The 13,488-nt window shown below is 38.8% G+C and overlaps 1 protein-coding gene across 2 annotated transcripts in view; it reads left to right on the top strand.

The window, feature by feature from the left end:
- The window catches only part of ZPLD1 (zona pellucida like domain containing 1), a 35,022-nt gene extending 22,173 nt beyond the window's left edge, over nucleotides 1-12,849 (top strand). For both annotated transcript variants that reach the window (XM_065061486.1, XM_065061491.1), the window contains exons 6-11: nucleotides 1,482-1,579; nucleotides 2,198-2,278; nucleotides 4,054-4,225; nucleotides 5,617-5,725; nucleotides 8,996-9,025; nucleotides 10,967-12,849. In XM_065061486.1, the coding sequence (XP_064917558.1) occupies nucleotides 1,482-1,579; nucleotides 2,198-2,278; nucleotides 4,054-4,225; nucleotides 5,617-5,725; nucleotides 8,996-9,025; nucleotides 10,967-11,142 (666 nt within the window). In that variant the 3' untranslated portion in view covers nucleotides 11,143-12,849. The remainder of the gene's footprint in view (nucleotides 1-1,481; nucleotides 1,580-2,197; nucleotides 2,279-4,053; nucleotides 4,226-5,616; nucleotides 5,726-8,995; nucleotides 9,026-10,966) is intronic.
- The last annotated feature ends 639 nt before the right edge of the window (nucleotides 12,850-13,488 follow it).

Genomic DNA, 13,488 nt, shown 5'->3' with positions numbered 1-13,488 from the left:
GGGTTGTGTACAGATGTGGCTTTTGACTGCGAGCAGCCAAACTTTAAAGCTTTAGCTGTAGTGTTATTTCCCTGGAATTGCATCTTCATTTTCTCAGCTCACCCCCATCTTCCCTCACAAGGTGATGTCTACATTTACTTTGTGGTGTTAGTGTGTGTCATCATTAGGAAAGTCAAGAGGAGCCATTATGATAGAGTCAGAAAGACTTTAATAGCAAAACCTTTAATGGCCTTTCACAGAGCCTAAGTGGCTTTATGCTTCATGGTCTTGATGTAAATGTCTGTCTAAATGAATAGAAATTCCTCTTTAAGAAGAAAAGAACAATTTTGGAATGTAATAGTGAGGGACTCTTTTTTTAATCAGTTGCAAAATGTGACAGACCTACGTATTAGAGAAATGTATAATTAATTTTAAAGAAGGCAAACTTAACTGGTCCCACTTGAATGGGTCTTCAAGGACTTGCTCTGTGTATGTTGCAGAGCTGGTCTCTGTGAGCATGTGTATGTCCCAAGGCCTCCAATGCTGCAGAGATTGAATACTGGGCGTGCTGTGAATTTTGGAGTTATTCCATTTGAAAAAATGCTTGATGTATGAGCTTAGTCCTAGTTGCTGTCAGCTGCTGCTCTTGGTCTTGCCTGCCTCACTGAACCTGGTCAAAATTCTGTTTGACAAAAATTTTCTTATGTATTGAGTGTTTCAGCCACTCATAGAAGGCCTCAACATGCTCAGTCCCTGTGCTTTCTGGATTAGCAACATATTTGACATAGGTGGCGTTAGCAGTAAGTGCATTTTGATATGCTGAATTAACCTCTGTCACTCAGATTTGTTTCATGGCATTGCTGCTGAAGCAACATTAATGGTTCAACCTTTGAGCAAGACAACTAATAAATCAGCTATATCTATGTAGTAGTATATGGGGAGTTCCTGACTTTTATTTTCTATGCAGCTTTCTTGAAACAGCTTTTTTTAAATAATAGAATTTAAATGAAAATGTTTATTATTTGTAGTCTTCAAAAAGCTGACTTCCATAGAAACTACATTTCACATAATAGAATGTGTCTGTTCTCCCAGACTACATCTTAAGATACGTAAAACCTGATGGCATTGCTATCTCCAATAACTTGGATAACCTTAACAACTTTTCCTGGGAAAGTGTACACCGGGACAATCCAGTTAAGTTCCTCCTTTAGAAAACCAAAGTAACTGCTACATTTGCCTGTAGGTGCTGGGATTCATAGATTCCCCAGAATGGTTGCATAGGATAAGGCCAGCCAAGTGTTGTTGATTGTTATAGACAAATGTGTAGGCAAATGCTATGGCATTGCTTTTTGCTTCTTATGGAGGACAAAATAAATGATTGTCCTATATAGAAAGGTCAGAAAAATTAGATGGGAGTTCAGTCTGTGGATGCAGATGGGTTGTTAGAGTAGGATTTCTGATACATTGAGGCATTTATTTTTAATTTTTTTTTTTTTTTTCAGGATTCAACCTACAGCCAGCAGCTCCTTATTCCGAGTACAGGTTTACCTTTGAAAACCAAAATATATGCAGCTGTAAGAGCAACTAACCTTGACGGCAGGTACCATAAAGGATGTTATTTCTTGTCTTGGATTGCAATTTTTTCTGATATAGATGCAACTGTCTTTCCTCACAGCCTTTTGTATGTTAAGATAATGGTTGATGTTTGACAATCACTGTCCTCAGCTGGAGGGTATCAGGTCCTTAATGGTGAATACATATTTTGCTGCTGTTCTCATTATGAAAGTTTTTCTGAATTATACCTTAAATGTTCTATTGTTGCTATTTAAGAAATGACCCCTGTAAGATCAAGTGAGAAACTCCAGGGCTTCTAAGAGTGGGATGGTTTTGATTTCTACTCCTATGTAGCTATGACTTCTGAGAGGAGGTATAGAACGTGTGTTGGCCTGCATGAAACCAAACAATTTGATTTCTACTATTCTGCTGCTATGCTGTGCTGTTTAGTTTTGTAAGTTGTGGGAAGAAACAGGTGATATGTTGGGAATGAAAGATGATTTGTGTGTGACCAGTTAAATAGGGTAACTTGGCTTCAATGTAACAGCCTGCATTATCAGTTTGTATGCTTGCCTTTACTGTCTTTTATTCTATCTCACTCACTCTTCACCTCTACTCTTAACATAATCAGTTCCCCTCATCTATCACTTTGTTCCATGTGCAGGTGGAATGTTTTGATGGACTACTGTTACACCACACCATCTGGTAATCCTAGTGATGATCTGCGATATGATCTTTTTTTCAGGTAGGTCCTGTGCAAACTGCCTGGAAAGTCTAAGTGCTATTAGCAGGGAGGAACGAGGGCTGGGCTTACAGATAAAGTGTCAGGATTTATCTTGATTGTGAACATAAACATAGAAGCAAGAGAAAAGTTGTAAGAGTTATGAGAGTAGAGAAGCATATATCTGAATGGCTCTTCTAGAGATACCATTAACACCCAAATTGAATGGCTAAACTGGCCCTTATTTTACCAAAGGTACTTTTATGGTGAATGACACTGATATAAAACATCTTAGACTCCAGGAAAGCAGTTAAGCAAATGATTAAAGATAAATAGATGCTCCTCCTTCTACTCTCAGTGATATAATTTGTTTGAATGGAAACTTTGAATAACACCTTGGCGATATCTCAGATTAAATTGAATGGGGCTGCATCTAGCTGGCGGACAGTCACTAGTGGTGTTCCCCAGGGCTCAGTGTTGGGTCCAGTCCTGTTTAACATCTTTATATGAGGGGATTGAGACCATCATCAGCAAATTTGCTGATGACACCAAGTTGGGAGGGAGTGTCGACCTGCTGGAAGACAGGAGGTCTCTGTAGAGGGATCTGGATAGACTGGAAAAATGGGCTGATTCCAATGGGATGAAGTTCAATAAGGCCAAGTGCCGGGTGCTGCACTTTGGTCACAACAACCCCCTGCAGCGCTACAGGCTGGGCGCAGAGCGGCTGGAGAGCAGTCAGACAGAAAGGGACCTGGGGGTGCTAATTGACAGGAAGCTCAACATGAGCCAACAGTGTGCCCAGGTGGCCAAGAAGGCCAACGGTATCCTGTCCTGTATCAAAAATAGCGTGGTCAGCAGGACAAGGGAAGTGATCCTTCTCCTGTACTCTGCATTGGTGAGGCCACAGCTGGAGTATTGTGTTCAGTTCTGGGCCCCTCAGTTCAGGAAAGACATTGAAGTGCTGGAGCGGGTCCAGAGAAGAGCAACAAGACTGGTGAAGGGACTTGAACGTAAGACCTATGGGGAGAGGCTGAGGGAGCTGGGGTTGTTTAGTCTAGAGAAGAGGAGGCTTAGAGGTGACCTCATCACTCTCTATAACTACCTGAAGGGAAGTTATAGCCAGGTGGGGATTGGTCTCTTCTCCCAGGCAGTTAGCAATAGGACAAGGGGGCATGGGCTTAAACTGTGCCAGGGGAAATTTAGGCTGGATATTAGAAAGAAATTCTTTACAGAGAGAGTGGTCAGGCATTGGAATGTCCTGCCCAGGGAGGTGGTGGACTAGCCGTCCCTGGAGGTTTTTAAACCGAGATTGGACATGGCACTTAGTGCCATGATCTAGTAAATGGACTAGAGTTGGACCAAGGGTTGGACTCGATGATGTCTGAGGTCTTTTCCAACCCAGTCGATTCTGTGATTCTGTGAAATCTTATCAGTGACGGTTGCTGGAGAGATAGTGTCTTCATTTGGAGTTACCTTTCTATACTGGTTAGCATACTTGATTACTTTTTGCTCCAGGTCTCAAGTTTCTTTAGGCACTGAAATTACATGGTAGCTTGGTTATAGCTGTAATGTTGCAAAACAAAACATAATATTTCCGTAGGAATGCATTTCAGCACAGGACTGTGCAGCCTAACAGGCAGATTGTGGCTGCCCATGGTGGACATCATGGCAACATGTTCTTTTCCAAGGAGCTGAAGCACTGAGCTTGCTACTTAAGTTGTTTTATTCTCATCTAAGAGCTTCCAAATGCTAATCATACAGCTGCTCATCCTAGATTTAATCTTCTCTACAAAAACTAGCTGTGACAAGGACCCACAGACAACTATAATTGAAAATGGCAAGAGCCAAATGGGCCGGTTTTCCTTTGAGGTGTTTCGCTTTGTGAAGCACAAGAACCAGAAGATGTCTACGGTCTTCCTTCACTGCGTGACAAAGCTGTGCAGAGCAGATGACTGTCCCTTTCTTGTGCCGGTAAGTTTCCACGGATGAAAGTTGCTCTTAATTATCTGGATATAAAATAGGCACACTGGGGTTATTCTGCATATAAATGCTATGGAAGTTTGGATGGCACAGAACAAGTATGACTTGTAGACTCTGAACTAATAATGTTTTTTGTGTCTGAAGGAATGTAAAACAGTTGGTGAAGAACAGGGCAGTGAATATTGTCATCTGGAGATTAATATTACTAGACCTGCAAAATACAGGTTGTTGAACACATGAGAAATGACCTCTTCGTCCTTTGGTTCTTAATTCATTTTTTAAAGTAGCAACTCTGAGACAGCATCAGACCTGAAATTCTTAGTATAGCATCTAAGAAAAAAGATATCCACAATTACAGTGGATGAATAGAAATATCTTAGAGTTTACGGAAAACTTAAACTATAGTAAATGCCACTATGCTTACAAGAAAAATTTGGAAGAGTTTCTGACAGTGAAAAGAAAACCAACTTACTACATCCCCTGTAGTTTATTGTTGTCTCCCTTATAGTTTGGACACCACTATTTTGTTGAAGTTAATGAAGTTGTATCAATTCAAAAATTATTGAATTTTAGGAGTGTCAGGAGCAACAAATATATTTTGGGAATTGCAACATTTAAACAAACATATAAACACAGAATGTTCTGGGTTGACATCTTCAGAATGCAGTATCATTTCTTATTACTATTTAGAGATTTAAAATGCTATCAGTTCAGTATGCTTCTGACATTTTTTACATTATTATGTACTTCTATGTTATGCTTTTAAATAATTCATTGTTGCTATTGAATTGATGTTCTGAGGTTTTTGAAGTTCTTTCACAAGAAGTTGAAATTAAAGAAATGCTCTTGGTTGAAGCATACTTGAGTACCCAAGATTAAAGTAGATGATAAGTTAGAGATGTTAAAGGTGGATTCCAGATGACACAGTGCTGGGGATTGTTTTAATGCGGGTCATTGCTGTTTAGAACTCCATAGAAAATGTGTGAACTTTAACTTGAGAAGCTTGCTAGCATAGGAATGGTAGCACCCTGTCTGTGCCTAGTCAAGCAAAACGCATTTGTTGGGGAAAACTGTCTCTAAACAAAGCTTTGGGAAATTAACTACTGAAAATTTAATATACAATGAGAGGGATCTTGTACACAACAGCAATGTAGTTCTGTAAACAATGTGAGGCAAAATGCATTGGGAAGCAAGGCATTTATAAGATACGCTTCTAGGGAATATTGCAGCTGTTTTTATTGCAAAGTAATTTAATGCGTACTAAGAAATAAAATAAAGGTCATAGTATTGCTTATAAAAGAGTTTACATTAAAGCAGGAAGCACAGAAGAGCAATAATTCCATTCCACTCTGAAACTGACTTTGTTTTGATTAACTGCTCAGATTTGCAGTAACAGAGAAAGAAGAGATGCTGGTGGGAGGACAACTTGGAGCCCTCAGAGCACCTCTGGCAATGCTGTAATCTCTGCTGGCCCCATCATTACAAGGAGTGGTAGGAATAAGCAAACGTTTTATATGGAGGGCAGGAATTTCAGAAACCTGGGGAAATGTTTTGCAGTTTAATACAAATTTGCAGTGATTCAGGGAAAAGCTGTATTCTCCATGAGTTTTTTTCCCTACTGTCAGAGTTCTTGGTGGAAATTTTGAGCTAATGTTTCTGTTAGTCTCTCACATGCTTCCTCCCTACCCCAGTAAAATCACTGTGAGATACTGTTATGCATATAAGGCCATTATAAAAGCCCAAACTTGGTGGGTTAAATTTTGCCAGATTTCATTGAAGATAATGGAATTTAAGGCACTGTGTTCAGTGTTGCAATTTAATTTGGACAGCTAATGAATATTCATTGTTACTTTTGAGTCACCATTTCTTCTAGCTTCACCTGTGGGGTTTTATATAAGTGTTGCATAAAATTAATACATACTATACTTAGACTTCAGCTATAAGAAAGAAATAGGACAAACACATTGTAAATTCAAAGTAGAGTGGGCCAAAATCTACTCCTTTGTATCCAGACTGAAATTCCAAGATTTCCATTTTTTTATTGCCAAACTTTAAGAAGAAAAAAAAAAGGCAGCTCTAAGTGAAACCTGTAGTCTCTGAAAAGAAATTGTGTGGCTGCTGTTGACAAAATAATAAACATAAAATATTTTAATAATGTTTAAGAATTTATATTTACAAATATTTATAAGTAGTTGCAGTTAAGCAACTGATTTCAGCAGTCTTATATTTAGGTAGCTGAGAGCAGGACCAGATCTTATCTATGAAAAATAATTGAAACTCGTGAGAACAAAATCCGTCCTTACAAGCAAAGTGGTTGTGCCCACATATACAAACAGAACTGATCCACCAGAATGGGGAACCACCTAGCAAGAGACAATTATTGGAACCCTCTGTTATAAACAACATTTCTGCAATGAAAATGAGTATTTTTTTTTCTGCATTTTACATAGTCCCAATTGAGTTGCTGCTATCTGATTAGTCGAGAAAAAGTGAAAAGAGCTAAGTTCAAAGTTGCATATGTGAGTAGTTATGGGAAATGAATGACAGATTTGCTCAGAGAAACATGTATGCTAGAGAAATGCTGCCTCAGGCAAGGAGTGGAAACTAGACAAAGCTTGTTAGATGAGCAACGCCTATTAGGTAATATAACTTATGATTCAAATGCTACAAATGCTATTTTTACAATTATAAAAAAAAGTAAGATACTCATCAATTACCTTTATATACTGCGTAAATTCAAGCAAACAAAGATTTCTACACAAGTGTTTAATGACCCCAAAGAAAGGATAAATGACTTTGTAATTTCTTGACAACTGTTGAAGTTTTTTTTAAAAATGAAAACATGAAAAAGGCTGGAAAAAGGAAATAATAATTTAAGTGTCTTCTCCTTGAGGAATATGGATAAAGCTTTTTAGATTAGAGATATTTCTGCATCTCCACAGTACGCTTTTAGAGTGTCCCACTCCTGTCAGATGGATGGTTTAATGGGAGTACTCTGCAAAAATGGGATTCAGTTCTGAACTCCGCCATTAATTTTCTGAGTGGCATTGGGTGAGTCCCTTAATCTGACCTGGACTACACTCTTCCTTCTGGAGCAGAAAGAGGGAGTTAGTATTTCCTCCTACTGTCCCTCCCCATTGTGAAAATAAGCGCATTAAAAATGTGATGCTCAGAAATTCTGTAGTCAAGGAAAGAACAATGGGAAAGTAATGAGAGAACTGGAACAGAACTACCCTGTTTGCCTGAAAATAAGACCTACCCCAAAAATAAGGCCTAGCATGATTTTTCAGGATTTCTGAGGATGCTCAAAATATAAGCCCTACTCCAAAAATAAGCCCTAGCTACAGTTGATTTAAAAAAAAAAAAAATCATCAGTTTAAACAGTGTCCAGGCAGCTATGCATGTAAACAAACAAACAAACAAAGGCATATTTTGGAGCAAAAATTAATATAACAACCCTGTCTTATTTTTGGGGCAACAAGCTATATGGATGTGGATGAGAAGTGCAGGGGTGCAGTGCTGGCTCACCGTGGTGTGATGCTGCACAGAGGCACTTAAAATATTTTCAAAGTCCAGCCTTAGTACAGATACATTTGTACAGAGACCATCAGACCGGCTGTACCCGACTCATCGTAGTATTTCTGGCCAAGATTAGGGCTGCAGTGGCATGAATGTGCAGCTCCTCACTTCTCTCATTTAGGCTAGTGCTGCACCTGTCCCCGTCCTGGTCCTGTGCCCATTGCTATCTGCAGAGGGACCTCAGGTCAGCCAGGTCTCCCCATTAGTCTCACGACCCATTGTTCTGGTAACAGTGGTGTTTGTGCACTTACCTTGGTAGGACCTGAATAGAGCTACCAGAGATGAGTGAGTGGTCCTTCTGCATATTTCTGAACTCTTCATTGCTAACATTTTGTTCTTTGCAGAGAAACTTTATTCTTGTTTGTCAATCTAAAATAAGTCATTATGGGAGACATACACAGAAGAAAATGTTTTAGTGTCTGTTTATAGAAACCAAACTGGTACCTACTTGTGGAGGTGAAATTGTGTAGATTTGACGGATGCCTCACTTAAACTTAGAAGACAGCTGCTCAAAACAAATGTATACGTGAGCTGTACTCACAAGTTGCACAAAAAAAGTAAAAACAGCGACAACAAATGTTATTCTGAGATGGACAGTGGTAATAAAAACTGAAGAAAACATACAAATATTTCCCTGATTATAATGATACTGTGTAACTGCCAAGAGAAAAGTAAGCATGGGGAAAGGGTGTTTTTTGTAATCGTTTATGGTTGCTGGTGTATTTTTCCTTGAAAAACTCAGGTTAACTTTTTTCATATACAGATCTTCTTGTAATATGATTAATGAGGGCACTTGCATATAATATCATGCTTATGGTTGTATTTTTATTGAGGGACAGAATAGAACTGGCCACCTTTTCAGTTAAGAAGTTCCAGCATTAAGGCGTGTGTGGTTTTGTTTGTTTGTTTGTTTGTATTTGTTGTTTGTTTGGTTTTTGTTTTGTTGCTTTTGTGCCACAGAATACTAAGTAACTTCATATTGGTTGCTCACATTAAAAATGAAGCAATGTCACATAATTAATGCTGCTGTCTTTATTCTACCAGAGATATTAAAAGCTACTAATCAATGCTGCAAGTATAGCTGATATGCTTTGGAAATAAAGTTAGGCCTCTTGGCTTTTGTGTTGCAAGGTGGGAAGGAGGTAGGTAAAATATAATGCATCCCACTTTTGTTTTATACAGATGAAACTCCAACCAACAATTCACAGCTTGGTAAGTTAATCAGAATTCCAAGAAACATAAAAGAAGGTTTGAGTGAAAAAGAACTGAGGAGATGAGCCATTTTGATTGAGCTCCATGCACTGAGCCGAAATGTTTTTTTCTTTTTGGCTTGTTTTTGTCATTTAAATGAGTCAATACTGACATGCTAGAAAGAAAGCAATTGGTGAATTTGGAATGCTCAGTTTAATTTGTGTACCCAGCCCCACCAACATAGCAACTTCTCACTCCTATGATGTAATTGAAATGAAAATCTGTTGCTATGATATATGAGGGAGAGGGAACATTGCAACTGCCAGATGCAAAATCAAACTTAAGCAGTAAACTCTGCCCATGCAGAGTAAAGCAGCAAAATGGTTATTATGGTGCAGTCCAGCTCTGTTCACAGCTCAGAGTCAGAAGAGCTCTGCTTCAGCTCCTGTTCTCCTGGCATTTAATGACACAAAGAACCTATAAGGAATCTTGGATAGAACTTCTGGTCTGCTAAGGCAATGAAGGAAATAGGCTCCATGGGAGATCAGGTCTCTTAAGTTTTAGGGTGTTTCTCCTTTGGGCAGCTGGAGGACTTGTTTCAGCCTGTCTGTTCCTGTTCTCTGTTGGTAACAAGGAGTAGCTAATGACTAAGGATGGTGAAGACAACCAGGAAGTCCATTGGGCCATTCTACCTCTTGCTCGTAACAGGATCAAGGGGCACAAGCAACCTATCCTGTCCTCTGAACTCTAATACTATTTTTTTTCCTCCTTTTCTTAACTTAAACCACATGAAAAGCAGCTACCTTTCTTTTCTAGTATGAAAACAAAGTTCTCCCTGAAAGGAATTGCTCTCTGGTATGTTCCTACTCATGCGTATCATCAAAATAATAATAATCATAAAAAAAAACCCAAATTCTCCACTTGCTGTACACAGCTTGCTGTGTTAATGGCTACTACCTTTCCTTCCCATGCAATGGAAGCAGCAGTCCTCTCTTTCCATCCCAGAGCAACAGCCTTTCCTGTGCCTGTTGCTGCCCCAGTGGGGAGTGTAGAGGTGAAATGAGCTGGGACTACTGCTTCTCTGCTATTGGAGAGAAGACATGTAAGGTCAGAAGACAGCACAGCGCTGAGAAGGGGATGGCAACTTGATTAATAGAGCTGACTTTTTTCAGCTTTGGTGAGGAGGGAGGGATTGATGGAATTGAAGGCAGGTGGCTGCTTCTGGGAAGAGCAGTCTTGTTGCCCATGTAGAAGCTGTGTTGTCATTTCACCTCACTCTCTACCACTGGTAATGGCAAACAGAACTCTTAGAAAAACACACATCAGTGCTTTGGGTAGTGCATTCCATTCAAATGTTTTTTTTCCTCCTTCTGGAAAAGATGGTACAGGCTGGATGTGTATGTTCAAGTGTCCAGGAATTGATCCAAGAACAGCCTGTAAAGCTACACTAAATAGTAAATATGTTGCCTCTTCTCTCTGAGAATTAATAAACATGTTAAGCCTTCTGTGAAAACATACAGACAAACTTAAAGTACCTCAAATATCTTGTGCCAGATATGCCTGCTAAGGATTTATATAACCTTCAAGTTGAGATGTGGATAACGATAAAGGGGAAGAAATACTTTCATTAAATTGATTAGGCCACAAATCCTTATACATCTGCTTTGATAGTTCTTGGACAGGTCAAGTTTGGTCACTAGCATATGAGAGATTATGGCCCGCAAGTATCCCTACTATCTTTATCCCCCAGCACGATGGATACTGAAAGAACTAATAACTATTTTCAAAGTACTCTTAGATAAGCTTTATCCACGTAGACTGGTGCTCATTCTGAAGTACAGTTTTAGTCCCTTCATTGTAATTGTTCTGTAGAGAGGGTGTTGTAGTGGAAAGACAGAAGTGTTTGGCACTGTTGAGAGGTGGTAACCACGTCTTAACTGTACACTTTCGTTTCCCTTGCAGCTCATCCAAACGGACCTCCTTTCCAGTTGAACTCGGTCACCAGTGCACTGATTTCAGGTGTTGTCGTCCTAGGAATAACAAGCATTTCATTTTTCGTATGTTCCCTAACTCTTCTGCACAGAAAGTGGCCCAACGGTTCAGTCTTGAGTGGCATCCGAAACCCAGTTTTCAATTGAAAATGATTATTTACTTGCATTTTTTCTTTGGAGTTTCGTTTCTTGTCCATGAAGTATGATTCCATTAAAAACTAATATTAAGGCAACACTCCAGCTGTATCCAGCTTCTATTCCAGCTATATGCTATATTTGTAGATTTGCTAAATGTTGTTGTGTAGGTAAGAAGCAGTGATATTGGTAACAATCCTAGAAAATTATGAGAATCTCAATTGTGTTTGTGATCAGACTGTATGACATTATGCCCACGGGTGTGCTGACAATAGAGCTTGTGTCTCCAGCTTTCCATCAAGGTCTCAAAGCTGAAGATGCTGAAGGTGAGAACCTTTCCAAGTATGCCATCCTTATACAAAACCTGACACATTCAGAAACATTCATAACTTTGTAAACACCTAAGATAAGAAACACTTCTATTTTATTATGGTATTTTTCACAAATTTGAAAAACAATTGTGTCTCAGGAAGAACTTGTTTTCATCTATCTTGGCTAAAAATAACCCCAGAGAGACTTAGAATAAGTGACTTCTGCTTGTTATTAATTTGGAAATATTTTATTGGATATATCTTTCCATTGAATTGTGGCATATCATGTGAAAGACATAATCTGGTTGGTTATCTTTGAATCAAATAGTTTAGAGCAAGCTGCAATTGGTCCCAGGAAACAATGCTACAGTTCTTGAGATGGGAAAAACTTTTTCCAGCAAAATCATGGAGTGAGAATCAGTGAGAGCTTTACATTTAACTAATGTTCAGCAGAAGGTTAATTCTGCACAGAATTGCCACATCTGTAGCCTTCAGTCAAATTCTAACCCCAGGAACTACTCCAAGGGGAAAAAGTATTGCTTTCCCCCTGGCTCCTTGAACAGGCAAGCTAATAAAAGTGATGCCCAAACTTCCTCAAACAAAATTGGTTTTGGAGCACAATTTGGCAATTGAGAAAAACATTCATATCCAACTTTGTAAGGGCCAGTTTTGCCCAATGAGTTTTGCAGTTCTCAGATAAGGCTTTAGTTTCCTACATGAAGAGTTGTAGAGCAACGCTTATTTCTTTGGCAAATTTTCTGCATGGATTAGATTTCTTCACTGCATGAGTGAGGGACAGAGGGCAACTAGAAGGATAACAGGCTATGAGCAGTACTGTACTGTTGATTGTAGTTAATATGATAAACATCAGACTTATCTGAAGTGACTGTGAGTGAGCAGGTGCCCTCAAACACAAGCACAGGGCAGTGGCATAGCTCTGTAGAATAAACAAAATTGCTGGGTACTAGAGAGGCCACCATAGACACAACATATATTAGACTGAACTGGCTAGACAGTTGGGATTTTGGTCACACATACAGCAATTAAATTTCATTTTCATGTACTGTACATATTGGCCCAGAAACACCTCACTGATTTTTATTACCATCCTCTGTTAACCATGTCTGTGTTTTCATTGATGTGACACAACTGGCTACTCATAAGGGCTTTGGCTCTCAAGACTAAAGACAAATACAGACTTATTCTCAGTTTTCTCTGATCCTGCAAATACTGGATAAAAGCCTGTTGTTCACAAAGTCCACTGTGCTGTAGTGTGGTATCCCTGACAACAAATACTGTGCCTGTTTTCCTCCAGTCTTAATACCTCAGAAACATTTTTGCACTTCAGGGGTTAGGTCTGATGACATGTAAAACATGATTGTTTAATAAAATTATTTGAAACCTTTTAGAATGGATGCTTTGTCTAAACTGTTTTTCTCCCTCATCAAATTGTTTCAGTTTTTGATGCGCTTTCAGTAACCTCCTCCTACAAAGGTGAAAAACAGGCAGGACTTTTAAAGTTAGTTTGGTGAGAGCTTTCAATATATAGGATAAATTAATGTAAATATAGCTTTATTGGCTTTTAAAAGACGGTAATAAACTCTGGGGATTTATATCCCAATCTGGGGATAAATAAATTCAGATAATCTGTTTTAATTTACTTATGAAGACAACCACAGAAATTCCATTAATGTAATAACTACTTCATAACCAACAGCTTTAGCTGGAAGTTTCCAGTGATGGAGATAGCCATTACCATCCTTAGTAAGTCGTTCCACCAGTTAATTGCTCTCTTTAGTACTTTTAAAAAGACTATTTCTTCTGTGAATGTGCTCATCTTAACTTGCCAGCCCTTAGAAACTGTTGTGCCTCTGCTACACTGAGGGAGACCCTCTTTATAACACAAATCTCACACAATTTAGTTAAAGCTACAGGGAAAAAAAAAAGTGAGGTGCTGCAAAAAAAAAAAAAAAAAAAGAAAAACGAAAGCTACTGATATAATATCATACTTGTCATATTTCTATTTCTATGTATTTCTGGAAAGACA

Source organism: Columba livia, chromosome 1 (genome assembly GCF_036013475.1).
Source record: "Columba livia isolate bColLiv1 breed racing homer chromosome 1, bColLiv1.pat.W.v2, whole genome shotgun sequence".
Classification (NCBI taxonomy): domain Eukaryota; kingdom Metazoa; phylum Chordata; class Aves; order Columbiformes; family Columbidae; genus Columba; species Columba livia.
Note: the sequence above shows the minus strand (reverse complement) of the source record. Positions and strands in the feature narration are given on the sequence as shown.